This window comes from Pyrus communis, chromosome 5 (assembly GCF_041283825.1).
Source record: "Pyrus communis isolate YQ-2024b chromosome 5, ASM4128382v1, whole genome shotgun sequence".
NCBI classification, from domain to species: Eukaryota; Viridiplantae; Streptophyta; class Magnoliopsida; order Rosales; family Rosaceae; genus Pyrus; species Pyrus communis.
Window position 1 is genome coordinate 5141605 of NC_142569.1, and position 27434 is coordinate 5169038.

General features: G+C 37.3%; 2 protein-coding genes and 1 pseudogene across 3 annotated transcripts; 1 reads left to right on the forward strand and 2 right to left on the reverse strand.

The window, feature by feature from the left end:
• Positions 1–2649, reverse strand: LOC137726335 (transcription factor MYB1-like). The gene is made up of 3 exons (XM_068465251.2): positions 2523–2649; positions 2289–2418; positions 1–691 (listed from the first exon to the last, which is right to left on the reverse strand). The coding sequence occupies exons 1-3, from the start codon at positions 2647–2649 to the stop codon at positions 235–237; spliced, it is 714 nt and encodes a 237-aa protein (XP_068321352.2). The 3' UTR covers positions 1–234.
• A 13294-nt stretch (positions 2650–15943) lies between these two features.
• Positions 15944–18299, forward strand: LOC137724603 (putative F-box/LRR-repeat protein 9; annotated as a pseudogene). The gene is made up of 3 exons (XR_015962331.1): positions 15944–16295; positions 16520–16627; positions 17207–18299. The product of XR_015962331.1 is annotated as a putative F-box/LRR-repeat protein 9 (transcript).
• A 6585-nt stretch (positions 18300–24884) lies between these two features.
• Positions 24885–27278, reverse strand: LOC137726273 (protein kinase PINOID-like). Its single transcript, XM_068465173.2, has 2 exons — positions 26199–27278; positions 24885–25966 (listed from the first exon to the last, which is right to left on the reverse strand). The coding sequence occupies exons 1-2, from the start codon at positions 26774–26776 to the stop codon at positions 25162–25164; spliced, it is 1383 nt and encodes a 460-aa protein (XP_068321274.2). The 5' UTR covers positions 26777–27278; the 3' UTR covers positions 24885–25161.
• Positions 27279–27434: the final 156 nt, after the last annotated feature.

Consider the following 27434-nt stretch of genomic DNA (forward strand, 5'->3'; position numbering starts at 1 on the left):
CACCAAAATACTTTGGCCCTTCATTTGAAGTATATATATTTTGGCATTCTGTTACACCAACTACTTTTTTATACAGGCACAATTAGTGTTGCATACATTATAAGTACAAAGCAGAAATTTTGTAAGACAACCCCGCATGATAAGTTGAAACACTCATATAGGAACTTACTAATTAAGTATGTACATTGTCTGCAATGTACAACTAATTCGACGATTGCTTGAGACTTTGGACCTCTAAATCTTAGTTCTCTCTTCTTCTAGATTCCAAAAGTTCTCTCTAAAGGAAAAGTTGCCACTCATGTGTAACCCTTCATCAGCAGAATTCATGCCTACCATTGTCGACTGTGCAATATCTTCAACCCAAAAGTTTGTGAAGAGGTCTTCCCCTAACCCTAAACTAGAAAATGGTGTTCCATCAACATTGTCTGTATCATGCAACATGGCCTTCCATGAATCAATAGCGTTTTCTGTAGGTGGTGATGATGTCTGTAATAACCTGCTACAGTTCTCTTCAGATTGAAAAATTGCAACTCTAGCTCTCCGTGGTTGAGGTCTTATGACGGATGTGGCTTTTGTTCTTTCTTTGGATTTATCCTTCATATATTCCAACTCCTTTCGTTGCTTGCTATTCCAATAATTTTTTACCTTGCCTGCTGTTCTTCCTGGGAGTCTTCCAGCAATTATTGACCACCTTACATGCACAAACAAAATGAATAAATAATATGTTAAAACTACAAGGGCTTTGTAACTCAAGAAAAGTAAAATTGTAAGGATCACGGTTTCAGAATTATTCTCACTCGAATAAAACCCATTGGCTAGATTCCATATTAGCAAATTCATTAATTATGTTTGACTTCATAGATTTAAAATTTTTGGATGCCTAAAATACCCCTATTTGAATTTATTTTATTTTTTGATAAACCATATTTGAATGTTTGATATGTATAATTAATGCCATGCGGATTGTAAGGGATAATTAATGATTTTACACAAAAAAATAAAAAATAAAACATTAACGTTATAAATTCATTGCCTATATGGTAACATAAAACATGTCTACTATATGTTATTATACTTGCTTAATTAAGTCAATAAAACTATACTTTACATATTAATGTAGGTAAATTATTTCACACACACATATGCATGAAATATGTAAAATTCATGCAAAATCATTTACCTACATAATAAAAACAATATTATTTTATTTAATACTAATTTACCTATTACTTGTACATATGATAATAAAATGTGCCAAATATATATATATATATATATATATATATATATATATATATATATATGATATTGAATCATTGATACATACAAAATAAAATACCTACATAATAAAAGAATACTATTTGATTCAAAATTAATTTACTTACAAAATAAAACAATGTTATTTGATTTGAAGTTAATTTACTTATTATTTGTACATATATCTTATAATAATAATATGTGCCAAATATATGTAATAATATATAAAAAATAAATTACCTACAAAATATATATTATTTGCTAATCATAAATTTAGGTTTGTGATATTCACACACCTTTAACTACTTTTCCCACACCTCTCCATATTTTTAATACTTAATTTGTATCCTACTATTTAATCTTCCATATATACCCCTCGCTATTTAATCTTTCATTAATTACCATGAAAAAGTAGGAAGGGTATATATGGAAGATTAAATAGTATCATACCAATTAAGTATTAAAAAATAGGAAGGGGTGTGGGAAAAGTAGGTTAGGGTGTGTGAAAATCACAACCCTAAATTTACATATAGGTAAATTCATTATATATAATATTTTTTACTTGGCAGTTTTTTTCAAATTTGGATTTTATTTGGATGTTCAAAATTAGATGAATTTTTATTAAGAAAATAAGAGTTGCAAGGATTTATATCTAAAGAATCCTATTTTTTTTTTTATTAATTTTTTGCGAGAGGCTTTCTCAAGTGTGAAATCCTGGCTCCACAGACTTGGTGCACAAACAAAAAAGGCCCAAAATGCTGACCAGCGTCTTAAGTTTTGCATATAGGTTTTCGTATTCTAGATGTATGCTGTGTGTTAGTCCGTCAACAAATCTTATTTACTGGCTGATGTGCCTTGGCAGGCTTCTGTTCTTTTCCCAGCTTCTTATGAAGTACTTTTGTTTTGATACAATCTACAAGGTACGTAATATCTTTATGATAACTAGCTCATACATGCATGCATTTGGCTTTTGCTTGGAATATAAAATGACTTGCTGGTTTCTTTTTTGTTTACCAAATAAAGGGACTTGCCTGTTTCCCAAAAGTTTCTGAAGTCTATGGATTAGATCTATTTCATCCTCTGTGAAATCTCCGCTCTTGAGATTCGGCTTCAAATAGTTCAACCACCTCTGTCTGCAGCTTTTCCTGCATCTGTTTAGACCTGCACATTTACACAAAGACTTTATTTATAACAAGTTTCTAGATAACCAAACTGAAGGACAACTAATTTTCTAGTTAAGTATGCCAATATACTTGTCTCTTTACCTGTTTCGCGAGGAACCTGGTGCCACTTTCCATCTCCATGCTTTTCAACGTACTGCCTCAGAATATCATCTTCCTGTTGAGTCCAGGCACCCTTCCTCATTATTCCCAGCAAATTACTATCCTCCATATGTAAATATATACCGGATTAGAGATCATAAGGCCACCGACGTGCATTACTGCTCTCCACATAAATGAATGAAAAGGACCACAGTACGACTGAAACAATTTGATAGAGGTTTTTTTTTTTTTTTTTTTTTTTTTTTTTTACCAGAAACGAAACGATAGGCTAATTTCACTGATTCTTACAAAACAAATTAAATATATAAAACGAATAGGTGTCAATTGGGTAATACTCCAGTGACCAAAATTGGTCTAGAGTGAATTAGTAATTTAGTAAAGACAAGTAATTTAGTAAAGAGAAATTAAGCAATTGACGCAATAAACCTATGCCGGCAACACACGGTTACCGTTAAAAGATGTGAACACATAACTTATTGATAATGATAAATACTACATCCAGCCACCGCAATAGCGCGACCATAATACTTGCTAGGCAAGACAACAAAACAACTACACCACTTCGAGAAGAGAACCCTTGGTTGGCTCGTCATTGTGGTGGACAAGGACACCCTAGCTAGCCAGGGCCATTGTAATTTGTAGCTTTCACTGAGCCTTAGGGTCATATTTTTATAACATATTTTCTTTGAATTTTGTATATTCGAATGGGTTGAACATTATATTATTATTTTTTTTTTTTTTTTTAGACATTCGATAGCGAAACTGCGTGAAAAAAAGGAGAGAAAATAGTTTAACTAGTCAACACAAGTCTACATAGTTTTACTTGTCCCCTGAACATGTATTGTCACACTCTCATCGAAGATGTTGCCTCTCTCGGTTCTTCTTTGAGAAGTATTTTACAGTCAACCAACGGCTATTGTTAGCTTCATATTTCTTGAACTTCTCTATGTGGTTCGTGGTAAATGAGCTGCTTTCTTATAGTGTCAAAACATGCAGAAATAATTCCAGGCTTGTTCTCCTCCGCATCGAGAACTCCATTGTTGTCTCCAGCTCTAACCTGTGGTTTTGGAGGAGAGCGAGATATGGGTTAAGTGGCGGAGTTGTTGAACCTGGAAGCAGATGTAGATGGCGACGCCGGAGATGACAAAGACGGCAAGCTCCCCATTCCCACAATTTTGTTGTTGCTGCTGCTAACAGAGATTTGACGAAGCTACAATTAAAGAGAGGGGATAGATGAAGTAGAGAATAAGGTAAATAGAAAAAAGAGTGATGATGGACATTTTTCTCCCTGCATCTAACAAAGATTTGATGGAAATTCCACTTTCGATTAAATCTGCTAACTGTCTTCTCCACGAGGGTTTGAATTTTAATTTTATTACCCTAGATGTGTTGAGATTTAAGCTGCATACAAGCTTAATGTCGAACTGCAGATGACAATCCTGCAGAAAGAAGTGAAGAGAACTCTGAAATCGAAGAGGTGAAGAACTTGCTATTTTTAGCAAGTAGCCGTTAGGTTCAAATGTGCAACGGCTAGTTGAGTTTCTGTTTTTATAATGCTTACAGCTGTGTTCTTATCTGTTTTTAATTGTACTGTGTTTCCCATCTTCTTCCAAGTGGATGGATGATATCCTCCAATGTCCATTAATGGCTGGAGAAGAGTTCCTAGGCCTCTAGTGTGTAGGTTCTGTTTTTTATCAGAAAAAGAGTGATATAGTCCTTGTAAACTTTATGGTTTCTAAAATGAAAACACAGACTGTTTGATTCCTCATCTCCCTCTCTCGAAGAATCTCAATTTTTCTTAAAAAACCTATTACTCAAAGATTCAATCTTTAACGAAGATTATTAATCAAAAACACCATGCCTGGTACCATTTCAAACATGGTATCAGAGCTTCTGGTCTGATTCCGAAGAAGGGCGTAAAGCTGTGAGAGAGGTTCCTCCTAGAGAAAAGTCCCATAAGGGATAAAGGTGGTTCCTTTATTGGTTGATTCACTGATACTCACTAAGAAAATGGTGGGATCAGGTTCTTCCAGTGGAGACTTACGAACTCCACAGTTCGATGGTGCAAATTACGATTTTTGGGCTGTCAAGATGGAGACTATCCTCATAGCGCATGACCTATGGGATGTAGTGGAACTTGGTGTACAAATGCAGCAGATTCCTGAAGAGGAAGAATGTTCTGGAGAGAAAGGTAGCGAGGCTGAGCAAATTCCAGTGGAACCACCCACCATCTCCAGAGAAGACAGAATCAAAAACGCCAAGGCGTTGAGTCTTATACAAGGAGTTATAACAAATGAGCTTTTTCCTCGTATCAGAAATGAGAAGACTGCAAAAGGGGCTTGGGACATCCTGAGAAGAGAGTTCAGAGGAGATAAAAAGGTAAGAGCTGTAAAACTTCAAGCAGTTAGGGCTGATTTTGAATATATGAGAATGACAGATAGTGAAAACCTAGATGACTATTTGGGTAGGTTTTTGGGAATTGTGAATAATCTGAAGTCTCTTGGTGAAGATGTGACTGAACAAAGAATTGTGCAGAAATTATTGATGAGTCTAAGTAGGAGGTATAAATCCATTGTTTCTATTATTGAGGAAACTCGAGATCTGGATGCTATTAGAGTGGAAGAAATCATTGCATCTGTCAAAGTATATGATAAAAGGGAAGACTTACATGATGAAAGGGATAGATTGACAGGAACTGAGAGGGCTTTTAGTAGTCTCAGAGTTGGAAACAATCAGGTCACTAGCACTTACAAAGGTTCTCAGAGTAGGCCAAATCAAAAGTGGCAGGGACAAAACAAGAAGGGATCAAACTGGTCTCCGAGTGGAAACTGGAGCAACAATCCAGGAGGAAATTGGAACAACATATTCAATTCACAGAACAAGCAAGGGAGCAGTAGTCAAAGTTATGTGAAACCACAGTGTCAAGTGTGCCAGAAATATCATTTTGGTGTGTGCAGATACAAAGGAAAACCAAAATGTGAAAAGTGCAATCGTTTTGGTCATATTGCAAAGGACTATGATGGTCACAAGCAAGTCGCTCACTGTGCAAATGAAGAAGAAGTAACTACAGGAACCATGTTTTACGCTTGTCACTCATCAACTATGCAAGATAGAAGTGTGTGGTTTGTGGACAGTGCTTGCAGCAACCACATGACATCACAAGAGTCTACCTTAATAAATCTTGACAGATCTGTGACTTGTAAAGTTAAAATAGGCACTGGTGATCTTGTACAAGCAACTGGAAAAGGCACTTTAGTGGTTGAAACTCAGTGTGGGAAAAGATATATCAATGAAGTATTGCTGGTTCCTAGTTTGGATGAAAACTTACTAAGTGTAGGCCAAATGATGGAGCATGGCTACTATGTCCTATTTGGGGGTAATATGGCAGTGATCTTTGATGATAGCAGTCTTAACAATGTTGTAGCAAAAGTGATCATGGCAGGAAATCGATGTTTTCCTCTTTCACTAGAATCTATAACCCCTGCAGCAAGAAAAACATCTATGGTTGAAGATTCATGGATATGGCACAGAAGGCTTGGACATTTAAACTTTAATAGTATGAAAAAGATGCAGCAGAAGGAAATGGTGGTTGGACTACCTGTTTTGACAGAAATGAGAGATGTGTGTGAAGGCTGTGTATCAGGCAAACATCACAGAGAATCTTTTGACAAAGAAAAACCATGGAGAGCAAGCTGCCCACTTGAATTGGTGCATACAGATTTGTGTAGACCTATGCAAAATGAGTCCATTGGAGGAAATAGGTACTTCATCACATTCATTGATGATTTCTCAAGAATGTGTTGGGTATACTTTCTCAGAAACAAATCTGATACCTTCAATGTGTTCAAAAAATTCAAAGTTTTTGTTGAGCTGCAAAGTGGATTCAATTTAAAGAAGCTAAGGAGTGATAGAGGTGGTGAATACACCTTACATGAGTTTCTAGATTATTGTGCAAGCATGGGAATGGAGAGGCAACTGATTATTGCCTACTCTCCTCAGCAAAATGGAGTTGCTGAGAGGAAGAATATATCAATTGGTGAGATGGCAAGGTCCATGATGGTTGAGAAAGGAATGCCTGTAGAATTCTGGGTAGAAGTTGTAAGCACAGTTGTGTACCTTCAAAATAAATGTGTTACAACATCTGTTCTAGACAAAACTCCTTTTGAAGCATTCACAGGTAGGAAGCCTGGAATCAAGCACCTGAAAGTTTTTGGTTGTGTATGCTATACTCATGTCTCGTCACATCTGAGGCACAAGTTTGATGAGAAATCCAGGAAAGGAGTCTTCATGGGATATGTGAGCTATGAAAAAGGATATAGAGTATATGATCTGCAATCTAAGAAGATAGTACTCTCAAGAAGTGTAATTTTCAGTGAAAAACAGTCATGGAATTGGAAAAATGATCAAGTGGAGCATACCTCAACTCATTTCAATCTTGAAGGATTTGACTATGAAAAAGAAGTTAGAGAGGAACAAACTAATGAATTCCAGTATAACAGTGCTGGAAGTCCTCATTCAAACACTATTGCTCATGAGTCAGTTGAGGACAATGGTGGAAATCACAATCAAGGCTCCACACCAAGCTCCACTCCAGTGAAGTTGAAAACTCTAGAAGATATATATGCAAGGTGTCACATGTGCATTATAGAACCTGAGACTTATCGAGAATCAGCAAGTGATTTAGCTTGGCAATAAGCTATGAATGCAGAATTGGAAATGATTGAGAAGAACAATACTTGGGAACTTGTTGAGAGACCTATTGATAAACCTGTTATAGGTGTGAAATGGGTGTTTAAGACTAAATTGAATCTGGATGGAACAGTTCAAAAACACAAAGCCAGGCTTGTAGCCAAGGGGTATGCACAGAAACCAGGGATTGACTACAATGAAACTTTTGCACCTGTGGCAAGATTAGACACAATTCGAACTCTCATTGCTTTAGCAGCACACAAGGGTTGGAAGTTGTTTCAACTGGATGTTAAATCCGCTTTTTGAATGGTGTGCTTGATGAATAAGTGTATGTTAAGCAGCCTGAAGGTTTTGAGTTGGAAAATGCAGGTCAAAATGTCTATAAGTTAAGGAAGGCTTTATATGGACTTAAACAGGCACCTAGAGCCTGGTACAGTGAAATTGATGCTTATCTCTCTCTGTGTAAATTCAAAAGAAGTACAAGTGAAGCCACTCTATACACAAGATCTGATGATGAAGGAGGGTTAATAATTGTCTCAATATATGTTGATGACATTATCTATACTGGAAGCAGTGACAAGATGATTTGTGAGTTCAAAAGGGAGATGATGCAGAAATATGAAATGTCGGATCTTGGTCTCCTACATCACTTCCTTGGTATGGGAATATTACAAACTGATCAAGGTGTATTTGTTCACCAAAGTAAGTATGCCAAGTCACTACTTGAGAAATTTGGGCTTGAAGATTGCAAAACTGTATCTATTCCTTTATCTACTGGTGAAAAACTTAAAAAAGTGGATGGGAGTGAGTTGGCAGATGAAGGGCTTTACAGAAAAATAGTGGGAAGCTTGATGTACTTAACAGCAACTAGACCTGATCTTATGTATGTTGCAAGTCTGTTATCAAGGTTTATGAATGGTCCGACTAAGAAGCATCTGGGAATTGCAAGAAGAGTACTGAGATATGTGCAAGGGACCCTAAACTATGGCATTGAGTATGTGAAAGACAAGTCTGCAATCCTCATTGGTTTCTGTGATGCAGATTGGGCAGGCAGTGGAGATGATAGCAGAAGCACCTCTGGCTATGTTTTCAGTTTTGGCAGTGGGGTATTTTCTTGGGCTTCTGTGAAACAAAACACAGTTGCACTGTCAACCGCTGAAGCTGAGTATGTTTCAGCAGCTGAGGCAACTGCACAGTCAATTTGGTTGAGATTTGTTCTTGATGATTTTGGGGAAATGCAAACTGAGGCAACACCTTTATTTTGTGACAATATGTCAGCAATTTCTATGGTCAAAAATCCTGTATTTCATCAGAGAACTAGACACATAAACAGGCGGTATCATTTCATAAGGGAAGCTCTGCAAGAAGGGATGATCAATGTGCAGTTCTGCAGAAGTGAAGAACAACTTGCAGACATATTTACAAAAGCTTTGCCAAAAGATAGATTTAATCAGTTGAGATTGAGAGTTGGAGTTAAGCCAGTAAGCAGCTTAGGAGAGGCTGTTGAGATTTAAGCTGCATACAAGCTTAATGTCGAACTGCAGATGACAATCCTGCAGAAAGAAGTGAAGAGAACTCTGAAATCAAAGAGGTGAAGAACTTGCTATTTTTAGCAAGTAGCCGTTTGGTTCAAATGTGCAACGGCTAGTTGAGTTTCTATTTTTAGAATGCTTACAGCTGTGTTCTTATCTGTTTTTAATTGTACTGTGTTTCCTATCTTCTTCCAAGTGGATGGATGATATCCTCCAATGTCCATTAATGGCTGGAGAAGAGTTCCTAGGCCTCTAGTGTGTAGGTTCTGTTTTTTATCAGAAAAAGAGTGATATAGTCCTTGTAAACTTTATGGTTTCTAAAATGCAAACACAGACTGTTTGATTCCTCATCTCCCTCTCTCGAAGAATCTCATTTTTTCTTAAAAAACCTATTACTCAAAGATTCAATCTTTAACGAAGATTATTAATCAAAAACACCATGCCTGGTACCATTTCAAACAAGATGCTCTTTTTTGAATACTTCATCACCACGAGGACCATTAATCCAATCGTTTGCAGTCAACATTTCAGCTTGTCCGTCGAAGGTAAATGTTTCTATCTGATTCGATTTACGGTCGCACTGCAAATGGTTTCCCGTGGGTGGACACCCCCCCCCCCCCGCGCGCGCGCGCGCTGTCCATATTAAAAATATCGGGGTCCCCATCGGCTTAAAATATATTAAAAACCACAACTGCTAGGGTTTAGCATGGATCGCTCCTTCCATACAGCATCACCCAATTTACTTCTTTTCTTTTCCATTTTCTCTAACTTTATTTTTAGGGTGAACCGTTGATTAGTTCTTAAAGTATTACTTGAATGAAAATTAGGTACTTAAATTATTTTTTTAAGAAAAATCAGTCCTCAATCTAATAAAATTTGCCAATTACATCCCTAATATTAGATTCAAATTTATTTTATTCAATTTTTCATCAATTTAAGTCACATGACTTGCATATAATACACTTTAGAGAGTAGATTGGTAGTTTTTCATAATTTAATGACTTATTTCCTTAGAATAAATAGTGTATGAAATTAACTTTGAAGGGTAAATTAGACTTTAGATTCGCAACATATATACAACATTAAGAGCTTATATGCAAGAAAATGGTAGCAATATCCTTTAAAATGTGACATGTGACTTAATTTGATGAAAAATTAGATAAAATAGCTTTGAATAGAATATTAATGATGTAATTAGCAATTTTTAATGAATTCATAGACTTCTTTTACTAAAAAATAATAATTAAGAAACCTAATTTTCACTGAGAGGATAATTCAGGAACTAAATCAACCGTTCACCCTTATTTTTATTCTGATTTCAAGGACTATATCCTGCGAGTTCTCAATTTTTTCCACCTTTCTCAAATTAAGATTCTTAGCCACTTTTGTTCGACTCTTATTTTACTACTAGAGAAATGTTAAGCGAATTCTCTCAAAGTGTGACTCTTCATGAATTTTCTACTCTCCCATATTTTTTTGCACAATATTTTACAATATTGATACAAAAATTAACGTTAAATTGTAAAAAAAAGTCATCTCATCGTTTCTCTTACTATACTCGACTTTTTTAAGCCGATGGGACCACGATACATGACTTTTTTAAGCCGACGTCTCTGGGTACAATTTGGTTTCAATCACCAACTATAGTGAGACAAAATAATAATGAAACAGTGAGCATTGGCTGTCTATTTTTGTGTCATCGTCAGCTAGACGTAGAAGCTAAATTAAATGCTAACCAATCAGTTAAATATGTTTCTTACAAATCAGTCGCATTATATTGGATATATTCGACAAAACTTTGATTTATCGCGATCATTCTTGTCCATATATACACGATTGTTTTTCTGTTCAAATCACTACCGGAATTTTTAGTAGCGGCATGGGTCAAATTGAAAGGTACACCATACATCATATAAGATCTTCGACATTTCTGCTGTTATCAATAGCAACAGATTTTGTAATACAATGAGGTTATAATGACATGTGATGACACATGGACGAATTCAGCATATGCATATGCATATATGATGCAGTTGTCAACACTCAACTCTTTATGCGATGGAAAATTGCTCTAACCAAAAAGATAAACTTTTCTCTCACATTCAATATTATTCCTACCATCTCACCCTTCTTAGTCATGTTACTTTTTATTTAGCTAATGGTTTACAATTTTAGCATATTAAACACCAATCACTCAAAATCATATAGTTGAACAATAAGTTGATAACATTCTATCAAATTTCAATTTATTTCATCATTCAAGGTTGCCTCCACTAAAAAGTGTTTCTATCTCTGTCCATGGATGGACGCAACTAAACCACTTATAATAATAACTCGAGAATTTCAATTGAGAAATATCTTTCATTTATTTCATCTTGTTTTGTTCGCTCAATCAATTTCTTTACTAGTCTGAAATCAGCCTACATTGAAAAGTAGCCATTTGTATACAAAGTCGATAGTTTTTTAATAGGGAAATGCTAGGAATACCATGTTTTTACACCATGATAAGCCCATGTTTGGCATTGAGGTGCTTAAAAAAAAGCAGGGATGAAAAAAAGTTGGAGTAAAATTTGTGTTTGGTAACTTTGCTTATTTTCAAAGTCATTGTCATTTTAAGCTGAAAAGTGGCAAAATTCTGCTTCTCAAAACCAGCTTTTTTTTTTTTTTAAGAGGCGGGTGAACAATAAAATTTTAATGAAACTTTCACAATCTCAAAAATACCCTCCTCCGTTTCTCCTTCTTGCTAGGTTTGAAGATCGAATCATCCTACATACCAGTTCCAGATTCTCAAACTTCAAAAGATAAATAAATTAATCAAAAACATAAAAGTAGCAATTTTTGTTCCCGAAAAACCAAATTAGTAATTGTTACATCCAAGGAAAGGACCTGAAATCAACCAACTCATGGAGATCAAATTGGGCAAATTGACGAAATCGTCAGCACCCTGTTTCAACCTGACACGGCGATCCACGACCGTCGGAGCTGGCGATAGTGACCCAACTTCCATAACCGTCTCCAACGCCTCGTCGTCTCCAAGCATGCGCCTCCGCAACTCCAACTGGGTTTGTGAGATTAGATCCAAGCATGCACCTCCAACTGGGACTTCGTTAGAATGCGAATTGGGTTTGTGAGATTCAGATTCGTGGTGCAGCAACAAGCAATTTAGGCTTTATTTGATTTGAGCTTCGTTCAAGTTCGATGGCAGAGATTGTAGGTATGGCTTCGAACTAGAGGTTGCAAATTTGATGATCTGGGTTTGACTGTGTCTAATTCGATGTTGCAGCAGCAGCAGAGTGTGGGCTTTGTTGTTGGTTCGTGCCTTCGGATTTGGACGCAGATTGATGGACAAAAAAAAATCATTATGTTTTGGTGAAGTCGGTGAGGTTTTTAGGGAGAGTGGAGAGATGCAGGTTCATGGGGAACTCTCTGGGAGTTGGACTTTTTCAATGAGTTTGGTGGAAAGGGTTTTAATGGGGGAAAATATCTAAATTAATAATAATAAAATACTAATAAAAGGATTAAAAAATAACAAAATCTTGTTACGTAGCAAATACCCAATGGGAAAAATGCTCATAATCGTAGGGAAAAAGAGTATATTAAGATCAAGCAAGTATATTTAGTAATTCATTTTATTTGTTAAGAAAATTAAATTAATGACACATCTAGTGTTATACCCTTTTTGATCATTTTACACAGTCACACTTGTTTTACATAAAAGTTTACCAAACACTATAATACTGCTTTTTCTTCCAAAAATACTTTTACAAAAAAATTTACCAAACACTATGTTGCTTAATTTCACAGCTGCTTATTCTCAAACAACAAAAGCAGTTTTTTTTCAAAGCACAGTAATACGAAACCAGCCCTAAGTGATAAGGATTATCATCTAGATTATGTTCATTTGTGGTTCGTCTGCTACGCTCCTTCGTACCCTTTGCACTCTGTGAGGTTGCTTCAAAACTTATGCTTGTATAAAGGAAAAAAATATACATGCTTACGCCGTCTTGTCTACCAACTAGCAATTAATGTATTTACACTGGACAATTAAATTTTATAATCAGTCGTTAGTTTTCTTAAGATGTTATTGCTACTTCAAAAACAGTTGTCGTGCAATTATTATTAGCGCTAGCAGAGCCAAGTATATGGCTATGATGGGCTATAGCAGAGAGAGGGAGAGAGACAGAGAGACAGAGTTCTTTAACATTAAAAATACTAATTAGTTGGGCTACTATATAAATTTTTTTAGGGTAAAGTACAAAAAACTACCTCAACTATTGGTGTCACGACACTTTCATACCTTATCTTTTAAAATTGACAATGTCATACCTCATCGTTAAAATTTGGTCCAATGTTATACCTTCCATTACTTGGCCGTTTACTTTTCAGTTAAATGCTAACGTGTCTTGATTCGGGGCCCACTTTCTATTAAAAAGTCATTAAAATATTATTAAAAACAAAAAAAAATATTTAATATTTTTTAAATATCTTCCCTCCTCCTCTGTCTTCTCCCTATCTTCATCTTCTTCCCCCCACCTACAACCCCCTTAAAAAAAAAAAGGTTTCCAATTTGTCTTCCGCCCGCACCCACCCTCAGTTTGTCTTCCCCCTCCCTACCCCCTCTTCTCCCTCCTGCAACCCAAAAAAAATAAAAAAAAATAAAAAAAAAACCCAGATCCCGTCGGCGGGAGGATGAGTGCGCGGAGAAAGTGGAGGATGGGTGCGGAAGAGGATGTAGAGAATGGATGAGAGTGGTGGATTTGGGGTTGGCAGGGGGTTGGGTTTTTTGGGAGGGGGGGGAAGAGGGGACAAACTGGGTTGGGTTTTTTTTTTTTTCCTTCTTTTTCTTCTTCTTCTTCTTCTTCCTCATTCTTCTTCTTTCTGGGTTGCAGAGGGTTGGGGAGGTGAATTGGGTTAGGTTGGATTTTTTTTTTTTTTTTCCTTCCTCTTCTTCTTCTTCCTCCTTCTCCTTTTTTCCCTCTTCTTCTCATTCCTTCTTTTGCTTCTCCTTTTTCTTCTTTTGCCCGGGGAGGGGGGTGTTAATGGGTTTTCAAATTTTTTATTTTTTTTGGTTGAAGATTAAGAAACGAAGAAGATGAAGATGGGGAGAGAGAGGGGGTTGGGAAGGGACCAATAGAGGGTTGTGTTGGATTTTTTTTTTTTTTTTTTTTTTTTTACTTTTCCTTATTATTTTAAAAAATATTAAATAAATTTTTTTTTTTAGTTTTTAATAATATTTTATTAATTTTTTAATAGAAAATGGGTCCCGAGTCAAGCCACGTCAGCATTTAACGGAAAAGTAAACGGCCAAGTAACGGAAGATATAACATTGGACCAAATTCTAAAAATGAGGTATGACATTGTCAATTCTAAAAGATGAGGAATGAAAGTGTCGTGACACCAATAGTTAAGATAATTTTTTGTACTTTACCCAATTTTTTATTGTCCTAACCCAGCCAAAAGTCTGAATCATGTCTTGTCAGCTCCAATAGTGGCTCAAAATCACAATTTGGGCTAACTGGCTTATTGCTCTTATCAACTCCAATAGTGGCTCCAAATGCAATTAGGGATGAGTCATGTCTTATGTTGCTTTCTCATGTTGGCATATATGGAAAGTTAGATGTTGCTTTCTTTTCCAACAACAACCAATTAACCTGAGACAGGTGCTTGCGGCCATTTCCACCAATTCCTGTGCATTTGCGAAGGCTTCTCATGTTCCCGCTATGAATTTGGAGTCAAGTAGCCACGACACCCCTGCGACAGCGTGATGGTTTCCACCGTGCCCCTAGTTTGTCAAAAAATAATGTCAATGGCAGTTGGTTGGCTGCTACAAATACGTGGTTTTCTGGGGTTGTTGCACGGGACGTAAATGGTAGTTTCGTTGCAGCTCATAGATACCGTCTTTCTGTTCCTTGCATTGTGGCGGTTGAGGCATTAGCCATTCTTTATAGGTGTGAGTTGGGTATTTCCTTGGGTCTAAACTCAGTTGTCATTTAATCTGATTCGTCGGAGTCAATTTCATGCCTTAAGGATACGCTAACAACTGGCAGTTGGGAGGCTTTTCCCACTCTAGTACAGAGCAAAAAACTAGGAGAATCATTTCAAGACTGTCGCTGGTCTTAGATCCCAAGATCAGCCAATATGGCGGCTAACCACCTGGCGTCACAAAGATGTTTAGAGATGTGTGACTTTATTTGGATTGATTGACCCCCATCTTCTCTTGTTTATATCCTAAACAATGATGGGTTACCTTGCCCTCCTTAGTTTATGTATTAGTAGTGTAAGGGGTGACGTGTTAGCTTTGGTAGCAGCATCGGGCTCTCTTTCATCCCCTTACACTGCTTAATTTTCATCCTCGTTATTTTGCTTGCCTCGCAATAGGCTTTTGTTTGTACTTTTGGCATCTTTGCCTTGGTAATGAAAATTTCTGGTTCACCAAACAAAAAAAAAAAAAAAAAAAAAAAAAAAAAAAAAAAAAAAAAAAAAAAAAAAAAATGATGACTTTGACTAACGCTAAAAATTATTTAAATTTGCTTTTAGAGAATGTAAAACAATAAAAGTATTTAAAATGCTAAAAAAAACTAATAACTTTAACTAACACTAAAAATTTATAGTATTGAATTAAAAAAAAAATCAATGTCATTACTATCATACACGTCTCTTAGTAAATTGTAGCATTTCACCATTCAATGCATTCACTCATGACTCGTGAAAGCTGCTTGTCAATTCCATGCAGAATTACAGGCTGGACTAGACATTTTTTAAGTCTAAAAATCAGTAGGCTACACCTCTTGCCAAATAAACACTCTGACATAGACATCTCTTCTTTGACTCTTAGTCTGAAGCTGATTGATTTTTAGCAGATTGAATGATTGTTTACATTGAAAAAGAGCTTGCCAAAGATGTTGATTAAGACAAAATATCAGAAGATTTCAAATCGAATGACACATCATAAATATGTATTTCTTCATTTTACTCCGCCAAAGTCCATAGCCCAAACATAAAGCCTGGATAAGAAACCCAAACAATAACCGGAAAATCGACGGTCCCGCCCAAATATTTGTTCACTCTCACTATTTAACCGCACAGAATCCGCCCTCACTCCATTTCTCCGGGAAACCGCTCTATTGAAAATTTGAACCTCTTCTTCCCAGAGAATCCCTAAACCAAAATTGCAAACCCTAATCGCCGCCGTCTGTGGCCTCTTCGTCATCGGGAAACCCCCGGTCCCAGAAGGGAAACTTCCGAAACTGGACCGAACTCCCTGACGAATCACGTCGTCCATACTCTCGCGGCTGGGAGCGATCGAGATTCTGGAGTCCGCTCATACGGTGTGCATGAAATGGCTCACAGTGTTCAAGGACCCGCTGATGTGGCGCACTATCGACATGCGCAATGATGGGGATTTCGACGATGAACTTCCTTACGACATGGAGAAGATGTGCCGCCACGCCGTTGATATGAGCCGCGGCGGTTTGGTCGATATCGATATCGAGTACTTCGGCACCGATGATCTCCTCCGATATATCGCTCTTAGGTAAACTGATTAAACTGAAAATATTACTTTTTAGAGTAACATGTATGAATCGTATCTTCATTTGCCCTGCCTCCTTTTAAATTGTTGTAATTTTGTCGATATTATTTTAGAAATTAATGTAAACATTTTGTTATCTGTGATTTGTTTCGGAATTATAAAACTATGTTGATCCTGTAAGGACCCTCGGATGTGGCACACTATGCTGATCCTGACCTGCCGTATAGCCTTGATAGGATGTGCCGCCATGCCGTAAATCTTAGTGCTGGCAATTTGGTCGATATCAATATTGAGTCATTTGGCGAATTTGAGCTCCTTCAGTATATCACAAATAGGTAATTTATTTATTTGTTTGTCTTATTTTTTAAGTTTGATTTGGGATTCTGTTTGGAAGATGTTATTGTCTGTAACTGTGGTTTCTTAGGTTATGTGACATTTTTTAGAGCAATATGAATCATATATTCTTTTTGTTTTGATAAGAAACCGAAATTTTTATCAAACAATTAGATGTTCTATGATTTATTCCACTTCCCTTTTCCTGAGTTCAGAGGTATAAATCTGAGCTGAAATGGTATGATCCACCAGACGTCTTCTGAACTTATAAAAATTGATAAGTTGGAGGGTTATCTAATCGAGCCTGTAGTCTGGTAAGGTTTCAGGGTTTATAGAAGTATAGTCTTCTGTATTCTCTTTTAACCTCTGGCCCCATTTTGGTTCGATGCTTCAACGGTTTTGAAGGGGGTATAATTGACTGCGAAGAAAGGCGTTGTGGATTATGTTCTTGGTGAACTTTTATCAACTCCCAAATTATGCATGTTCGTTCAATGAATAATTATGGTGATATTTAGCTTCTTTTGGTGTATTTTTAATCCTTAATGTAACGGCTAACACATTCATCTAAATTCTTTCAACAGTTCGAGTAAAATCAGAAGGCTCCGAATTGTGTGTTGCTATGGCATTTGCGATGAGGGATTGTCTGAAGTTGTTTCAAAATTTCCAATGTTGGAGGACATTGACTTAACATTATGCAAAAATATTACGCATAGGTCTCTGAAACTGATTGGCCGCTCTTGCCCTCTTTTGAAATCATTGAAAGTGAACAATGAGTGACACAAGTACCCAGACGACTGGTTCAAAGATGATAGTGATGATGAATTCTCTTTGAATAGAGATGAGGATGCAATTGCTGCAGCTCAAACGATGCCCGGTGTGCGCCACCTCCAGCTGTTTGGGAATCAGATAACTAATGAGCGCTTGAAGAAGATTCTAGATGGTTGTCCTCATCTCGAGTCACTTGATCTGCGGCATTGTTTCAATCTTGATCTCGGGGGAGATTTGGGAAGAATATGCGCTGAACGAATTAAAAAGCTGCTGCTTCCTAATGATTCCATTGCTGGCTATGAATTTAGCCCTTCAATTGATTGGCGTAATCAACAATTAAGTCGTCGTGAAAGCCCTGTACGACACTGGCGAGATCCGTACGGAAATTATGATAGTAGTGATTGATTGGTTTGTATGGTGATCAACTGATCATGAGGGACCTGAATTGGGAGTGATGTGTGTGGCCTGATCATTTTTCTTCCCGAGTTTCTGTGAAGCTTCATCCATCGTAGTGGTTCGGAACTTCATGACGGTTCTATTTCTTGGTTTGTAGTAACATTATTCTCCTTAGATTCTCAAGAGCTGAAAATTTTCGGTAGTCTCTTCTTATGCTTTGCAGTTTGCTGGCTGCATTTTATTTATCAGACAAGGGTTAACATTTTAGCTTTTCAACGTCCTGTTTACCTATGTACTATCGCCATGAAAGGCTTAATGTCTACTTACCTAATCTTAGTGTTTGTTGTCTATCTGTTTATGTAACTACAGTCGTGTGAGAAGAGAGATAAGCACAAAGGGATGGTACCCAGTTGTCTAAAAGTATTGTATTAAAGAAGATAAACAGTGTATCATGGTCGAGTTTTGACAACAAACTCGTCAATAATTGTATCTTGTGTAAGGACCAACAAATATCTAGTCTTTGATTAAGGGTCTATGTTCGATGGTTGTCTATTAGAAGAGCGCTCAAGGGCGATCTTCAACGAAAGCACTCAGGAGAGTCTTGCATAGAGCACTTTGGAGACAATCGTCCGTATGGAGTTTTTAAGAGGCAGTGGTCGGTAGAGTACTCTAGAGAGGTGGTCATCCATATAGCACTCTAGAGAGGTGGTCTTCTAGAGAAGACCACAAGAAGCAACCACTAGAGCGCAAACCACTTGAGAGTTCACCACTTGGAAAATGTGGTTTATCACGTGCCAAGGGGTCTCTTCCATCTAATGGTGATTTAGTTCTCGATGGATGAGTCTTCTCTTAAAATGGCGACATGGCAAGAGTGAGATCGAGACTTGTATGGGCTTATAAGAGAGTGGGTTACTTCCCATATGGTTAATTGGTTTTATGGTGGAACCTCAACTTTTTTTCATGGTATCAGACACGGGTTATCCGAAGCCAAACGGCCACACGTGCTCCATGTTACCCAGTTGGTTGTTCACGTGTTTAAGCTTAAAAATTCACCACACGTGAGGGGATGTGTTGAGAATAAATCATACGTTGATGAGAGAATAGACCTTGCATGAGCTAATAAGAGGTTAGGCAACTCTCCATATTATCAATAAATTTTATGATGGAACCTCAACTATTTTCATCGGGTCTGACATGGATCTTCGTTAACAACTTCATATTCCAAAGCAACAGCCAATCATACGGTTTGGTTCAAAGTGTGTGATTGTGGCTTCTATGCAACTCCCCGGAAGCAAGTCTCACATTTCCCACATTATCAATTTAATGGAGCGTCATACGATTACATAGATAAAAGGCATAAATTAATACTATTAAAAAACCTTCTTGGTGCAAATTGGTAAAAGAGTAAATGGTAGTAATGGTTCCTCAATTTTAACCCATTTGAAGCAATGATCCCTTATCTAAAAATTCATTACTACTGGTATTTCAACTTGTCAAAACGTGCAGCTATGGTCATTTTTGTCAAGACTGTTAAAACTTCCGTCAAAATGAATCACATGGCATGCACGTGAGGCTAAATCAAGGGGCAAATATGAAGAATCAAATAAGTAAGACTGTATCAATGGTCCCTCAATTTTAATTCAACTGGAGAAATAGTTCATCAACTTTAACCCAGTGTAGCAATGATTCTTCCAACATAATTCATTTTAACAAAATTCTGATGGAGTTGACGAAAATGACCGTAGTTACATGTTTCGATGAGTTAAGGGACCAATGATAATAGATTTTTAGTCCAATTTGATTAAATCTAAGAGATCATTGCTAAATTTTACTCAATTGATAAAATAGAACTTCGTTATCCATTTTGAAAATCAACTAAAACTTAGAGGTGTAAATGCCTGTAGTTTAAGACATGAAGGGAAATCTGCACCAAAAGAAGGAATGAAAGGAAAGAAGGGGGAAAGAAAAACTTCTCACCGCAGAATTTGAATCAAACGGTCAAGATAACTTGGTCAGCAAAATCCAAATGACAAATATGGGGAGAGGATATGAACCCGAAATGGAGGGACATTTGGGAATAAATGTGCTTAAACAAGGTAAAAAGCTGTGACGAATGTTATTTTTATATACTTAGACACAAATTTACAAATTTAAGCGACATGAGTTTGGTTAAAGTACAAAATTACGTTAGTAGTGATTTTCACACAGAAACAAGAGGAGAAGTTCAAACTGGTAAAATGGTAGTGTGAGAATCGACGCCTATTTTTTTAGTTAAGGAAGTGAGTGTTCGAGTTTTAAATTCCTTCTAATTAAGTTTCTAAATTAGAAGAACTAAGTTGGTCAATTTAAGAAAATTATATTTTTATTTACGACTCAAATTTAAAAAAAAAAGCATTCCCAAACCAAGCTAAACAAACAAAGTTTTTCTTTTACTATAATCGAAGAAAACGCCTATTGCACACAATCTTACTCTTATTTTTGTCGGATTTTGGAGTTCTATAACCGTTTAGCGTTAAAGAACTCAAACAATCCATTTGAACCACTTTTGATTACGTATAAATTAAACTTTGATAGCACAGAGCACAGCATGTAGGCCGTAGCACAGCGAGAACAGGGCTATGAATTTTATAAAACATTAATAATAGTTTGCTCAGGAAATCAATAGTGTCTAATTGACTGACATATGAACACAGTTTAAGAACCCTAACCCTACGCTGAGACTGAGACTGAGGAGCTAGGGTTCGTCAGGAGCATATAGTCGCTCTCTGCATGACACGAGTTCCGGTGCAAGCCCACCTCACGTGACCCTCTCGTCTTCCCTCCATTCTCGAAACGGCCAACCACAACCAGTCAGTCGAGCGTGCGACGCCGTCGCAGGGGCAGCAAAAGGCTGAGCCACCAGTGGGGAGGATTGCCTTTTTCTGCTGTAAGATCGAGTGGGACTCGCTCGGGGCTAGGGAGTCTCTGATCTTACGCTCTTCTTACGCAAACCTCATCACTGATCCCTACCGACTTGACCCGGATTCGTACGGCAAAGATCTGACTTGACACTCCATGCTCCTTTAAGCCAAGCAAAGCACCGGGCTGCCCGTCAGTATCCTGTCGTTGACGTTATGGATGCGCCATGATCTGCATACAAACAATTAAATACGAATTTACAATGGTATGTGAGACTGTAAAATTTTTATCTTTTTATTTTCTTATTAATCATTATATTTTAAAGAAAAAAAAACAAGAAATAGGACTGTAAAAATGAGGTTTCGTAGCTTCTTTTTCTCTATCAGGATCCTCTTTGGATTCTTTTGATAATGGTTCTAAAAATTTATGAATTATGTTCATTCATTGTATATTATGCGATTAATTTTTATCAATTATTGTTTATATTTATTTTTAAATAAAAATATTTAAAATACGATGAACGGACAAGTACAATTCACAAAAAGAATCTGGCAAGAAATCAGACTTTTTTTTTTCTTACACAAGTATTACTTTAACTAATCTAAATTGCATGAGTATTCCAAATCAGATTGAATATAAGAACGCATTGACTTTAACTATTGTCACTAGTAACACATTTCTTGCCAGGAGACTAATAGTAAGCTTCTTATATATATGCATTGTTTAAAATATTGGTATAGATAGAAATATCAATATGCAAATTTGTAGAAATATCGATGCATATATCAATTTTGATTTTGATATCGGTTGCTTTCAATATTGATGGAGATGATGAAAATTTAAAATGAAGCTTTAAAGAATGTTAAACATTGGTTTAGACGAAATATAAAAATTTCTCCGATATTTAACTGATACATAGGAAATATCGACGAAATCGGTCGATGGCCGAAATTTAAGAGTTACTTCTATATATAGTGAAGTTTAAACTTCACCCTCCCTCGATATCTTTATCTGACTTTTTAGATATTTCTTCAAAAATATCGACAATATTGAAGAAATTTCAAATATAGTGCTAAACCTAAACCTTGAACAAACAAGCATCTCCACATTGTGTGACAACATATGTTTTTATGTGACCATTCTTTTTATACCCTTTGCTATAATAATTTGAGAAAAGAATTTGATGATCATATGATTCACAAATTGAGATAATAATAATGCAATGAAATAAACCCATCACAATCAATTCAAGAGGTTGTAGTCATGAATATTTTTCCCAAAATATGCACAATAATTTAGTTTGCATGTTAGGTGAAGATGTTCAAGGCTTCAAAGTTGACCCATACAATTTAACACATGCTGATGTAGCTGGCAATTTTGTTTTCCTAAACATCATCTCTCAATTGTCATTTTCTCTCTTTTTATCTTTCTTTCTTTCAAGTGATCAACAATACATGGCTAGTCAAAAGATGAATAGGATATTAAAAACTATCATTGTCGATTTATAGAACTTTATATTTATGATCAAAATTTTATATTTATAATCAAAACTGTTCTTATTCATCCTTGAATAGAGTTCTTACTCATCCTTAATGAGAATTTTGCTCTTAATTAATCCAACAATTTTCCTTGATTATAAAATTAGTGGACAAAGAACAAGTCGTTTACATTAGTTTTGATAGCGGATAATACTATTTATACACTCATTTTTTACTTCTCATACATTTTCTTTTAATTTTCGATCGTCGAATTGAATGAATTGAAAAAGATATATGATTAAAAATTAATAAATATATATAAGAAGTAAAAATAAATGTGTAATTACCACTATCCTTGATAATATTCAATAAAAAGTTTGACCCAAAGTCAAAGGTTTATTCCAAGATGACTACCCATTTGGCCCCATTGAAAAAATTGTTCCATCCAAAGAAAGTGTTAACCAAATCTCTTTTTCCCAATGAACGTAAATTTTATCTTATTCACTTTCTACGTACTATTTAAGTGGGGTTACTTTGCCAATTCACATTACTTTTTCTGGAAAGACAACTATAACAATAACCATCTCAATCAATCTCTCTAGCTAGCTATCACCATTCACACCACTCATTTTGAATACCTTGTTTAATCAAACATGTCTTTTGATTCTTATCTATTTCACGAAGAATTCTCTTTGAGCTCTCTGGTACTTCATATTTTGGTGTTAATTTTTATGTCAATGTTATACAATATGTGCTAAAAATATAAAATGATAGAAAGTTCACAGATAATTTCACTTTCAAAAGTCTCATTGACATTTCTCTTTATGACTATCAAATTATGTTAATTTTCTTTTTCAAATGCAAATCAACCACTGTGGCAGCTCACGTATGAATGTGTCTATCACTCGTTAATGGAATGGATTTCAGAACACTTCATCAAAACAATGTTCATCCGTGTGCATATACAACTTGTGATCAGTAGCACAACTCTTATTTATTTGTGCTTGTGACATATTTCGGTTTTTAGCATTAAGTTGAAAATTGGAAATTAAGAGTACATTATTGCATAACATACATCAACAGAGTGAAATTTGCTAAACAATGTAAGAAGATTAATTTAGAGATACAGAATCACTTAAAACTTAAACAAACTTATATTGTACGAAGCATAGTAAGATGGCGGATCATGCTCCTGCCCTAAAATTTTGCATGAGAGGAGCTGCCACGTGACCAGCATGAAATGGGAACACGTGGAGGCATTTCATTGGTTTGGCAAAGCATCTTGGGTATATACCCTAGGTTTTGTATTGTTTTGGGTTTTCTTCGAATTATTGTTTGTTTTGGTTTTGAACAAAGAAGGGACAGAGCTTTTAATATAGTTGGTAGGGCTGCCTGGTTGGCAGGTGACCATGGACAATCCCATGTGTTTTTCATGGGCTAATGGACTAATAAATTGATGGGCTTTCCCGACCCGACAATGCCCACAAAAACTCTTATTCAGCGCTTCATATTTTATATGCCACATGATGTGATGATCGATGGTTAGATTATTTCTTTAAATCATCAGCCATCACATTATGTAATTTACAAAATATAGTTTAAAAGCATGATCTCCATAGCATCACCATTTATGTAAAGTTTTGTTGCTTTACTTTTCCTCGTAGTGAAACAGATGGAACTGAAATATATTAACACATGAGGTCCTGTGGTCGAATTTCCATGTCTTCTAGTATTATTACTTGTAAGCGAGAGTATATCTTCATTGTAGAACACTTAACTCTAATTGTATGCAAGAGTCTGTTTGGAGGAGGAAGAATTCTTACGTGTAATCGAGATTTATATTTCCATACAATATCTCATATATACGTGTGATCATATATTTTCTCTCTTCAACTAAGAACTTTTCGTAACATATAGAAAAATATTTATTGGCCAATCTATCTCTAGTTGCAACGTAGAATATATGAATGTGGGCCTTGTGGTTGGTTTAAATGTATAGCATTAAATCAAAATTACTAAAACAAAAAAATGATGTGTTACGTGTATTGGTGAATGAGGGCGATGTGGTTGGTTTTAAAAGTATAGCATTAATGGAAATAATTAAAATGTGATGTGTTATTTAAGTTGCAACGAAAGTAGGTCCGGGATGCTGCTCTCTCTTTGTAGTAGGTTTAGGAAGCTTGATGATGAGTTATTCGGTAGGGTTAGAAGTTTTTCTTCTTTCCTATATACAAATGAACCGACCTCGGACCTGTGGAACCAGTAACTCAAGTTGTCGGTGAAAAAATAAGAAAAAAATGTTTTAAAATTAACAACACAAAAGGAAAAAGTGGGAAATTGTGGAATTCAAAAGTAACGAATTTTCTTCAACGTACGACCTTCTCACATTCGGCAGACCAAGTTCCAAGCATCCCTAATTGCATGTAAATAGTCAAATGTTCTTTCGGATAAAGTAGCTTGTTTTACGCTTTGAAATTTATCTTAGATCAGGCTGCATTAAGACGTACGCAACCCAACTGACTATGAAATATCGACAAGCATATTGCATTATAATGTACGTGACACAACCGATTATCAGAATATCAACAAGCATTTTAAACTCGCTCATCAACCGCCACGTTGCCCGTATCATTCTCTTGAATCCTTCTACGTTACTTTATTTGTTTTGTTCATTTGACTGTCAAAATATAATACATGAAGAAAAATTAAACAGAATACGTGATAAGACGGTCTGATCTAATATTTCTCATTTTAACGGTAAAATAGTCAAATTGAGAAAACACGTGTACGTACCAACATGGCAATACAGCTTTTTTTTTCTCTTTCTCATGTTCTCAGATATTTTATCTAAATATAAGAAATCTATAAAAAAAGAAATTTAAAAAAAGAAAAAAAGAAGGGAAACAAAAGACCGCTCGAATATACAACTGTCACCCGCCTGTCACAAAATCGGGCAGGGTTGTCTCAACGCGTGGCGCACATCTCGCCGTTGCTTCTCAGAAGTAATCGAACTCCGTCGATTGTCTCGTATTTCGACTATCCTCGATCTTGGCCTGGCAATACGGCGTCGTGTTTTGCCTTCTTATCGAACCCGGGATCATCGGCGGCGTGAGCGACCGTACCAACGCCAAGTTGATGCCCTTGAAGAACGGATGCTTCTTGACGTCAGCGGCTCCGCGCTTCGACCCGAGTCGCCGGTCCGGGTCCTTGTTGAGAAACCCGGAAATGAGGTCCCGCGCGTGGCCCTCCAGCGCGCTGGAGGGCGTGGAGGTTGGGAATGTTAGAGGTTTTTTCACAATGTTACGCAGGGTGGTCTCGTTCGATGGAGCCGCGAACGGCGTCCGGCCGTAGACCAACTCGTAGAGGAAGATGCCGAATGCCCACCAGTCGACGGCGTTTCCGTGGGACCGACCGGAGGCGACTTCGGGGGTCACGTACTCGTGGGTCCCAACGAAGGACTGCGACCGGGCGGCCACCGGTTCGGCGACGAAGAGCCGGTTCGGGGAAAGGGTCCGGACCTTGCGCGACCGGAACAGCCGGTTGGAGAGGCAGGAGAAGGGGGTGAGAGTTGCCCTCTGCTGCGGGCGGGTGTACGATGGGGTCGATGAGGACGCGGAGTCGGAATACGAGTCGGGTGATTCAACGGCAGGGATTGCGTCCGAGCATAGTGAGAGGTCAAAGTCGGAGAGCATGATGTGACCGTCCGATCTGACCAGCACGTTCTCGGGTTTTAGGTCCCTGTAGATGATTCCCAGCATGTGGAGGTATTCCAACGCCACCAGGACCTCCGCAGCGTAGAACCTGTATATACGGACAAAAAACTGAGTTTAGACCGAGTCGAATCGTCCGAGTTAAACAAAATTAGGACCAAAAAATATGATTGAAGGCGACTATGCAGTGAGATAAAGCAGACAAGATAAGAACATCTCATGTTCTAATCTGAGTAATGTATTCACAAGAAAACAAAATTACAAAAGAAAATGGCGGTCATTTTAAAAAAAAAAAATTAATGGAGGAATATTCAAAAATGTACCTTGCGGAGTTGAGGGAGAAGCGTTTTTGAGGCTGATTGTGGCGGAGGGAGTGGAGGTCGCCGCCGGAGCAGTACTCCATGACGATGCAAGAGAAATGCGAGGCTTCGAACTCGGCGTAGAGAGTAGGCAAGAACGGGTGGTCAAGCATTTTTAGGATCTTTCGCTCCATCTCGGCTCTCTGCACCTTCTTCTTCATCGCAAGAGCATCCTTGTCGACTACTTTCATGGCGTAAAGGCACGAGGAAGACGTAGACTCGGTATACTGATCGGCCGGACTTGAAGAGTCGCTGCTTCTGAGTGTGCAGAGGTAGACGGTGCCGATGTCGCCGGCGCCGATGCGTCGGTGGAGATGGAAGTCGCGGAAAGTGAGGGCTGTTTTTTTGGAGCGAATGGCGGAGTAGGCGAAGTCGGAGGAGCGGTGAGGCTTGAGGCTTAGTGTCTCGGCCGCGAGGTCGGAGGCGGTGGTGGTGGCGGCGGCGGCGTCGAACGAGAGGCGGCTGAAGCTGCTGCAGCTTTCACTGCTCATTGAACTGTGACTCGAGTTTACTGCTTCACCATCCGAATCACGCTCTAACATCTTAGAAATCAAACGTTTTTATGGACACCCAATCCGAATTTCCTCGAGAAAGAATCAATAAGCGGAGGGCTTTTTATATAAATTTTGTGGAGGAATCGAAGGAACAGTTTTCGGCGAATCGGATACGAAGAAGAAAAACAGAAGATTCCTGGGGAATTTGTGACGTGCGGAAAGGCGATTTTAAATTTTAATACAGAGAACTTGGAGATGGGTTTGTGTTTGTGGTTGGGTCAAAGCTTGTGGCTTGAAGGTTCAAGTGGAGCAGTGACGCCATTAATGGATCTCCGTACGATTGCAGAAAGCGAGTGCCTTGAATGGCAGGTTTAAACGCAGCAGCAGGCTTTTTCAGGTAGGATTTCAGAAGTAGGGTTTCTCTCAAAAAGTATGAAACCTAGAGAGAGAAACAAAGGGGGGGAGAGAGAGAGAGAAAGAGAGAGAGAGAGAGAGAGAGGTTTTGGTTTGAGGAGCTGGTTTGCTCAACACACTGTGTTTTGAGTTCTGAGAGGAGTTGGAAGGCAGTTGGGTATTTATGCTGGAAGTAATGTAACAGCGCGGTAAAGCGGTAACTTTTTGGGGTGAGGTAATAATATGTAACCTGGATCTTATTTGTGAGGATTTCAGAATCCGTCAATTCTGTTCATTTATCGTATATCATATT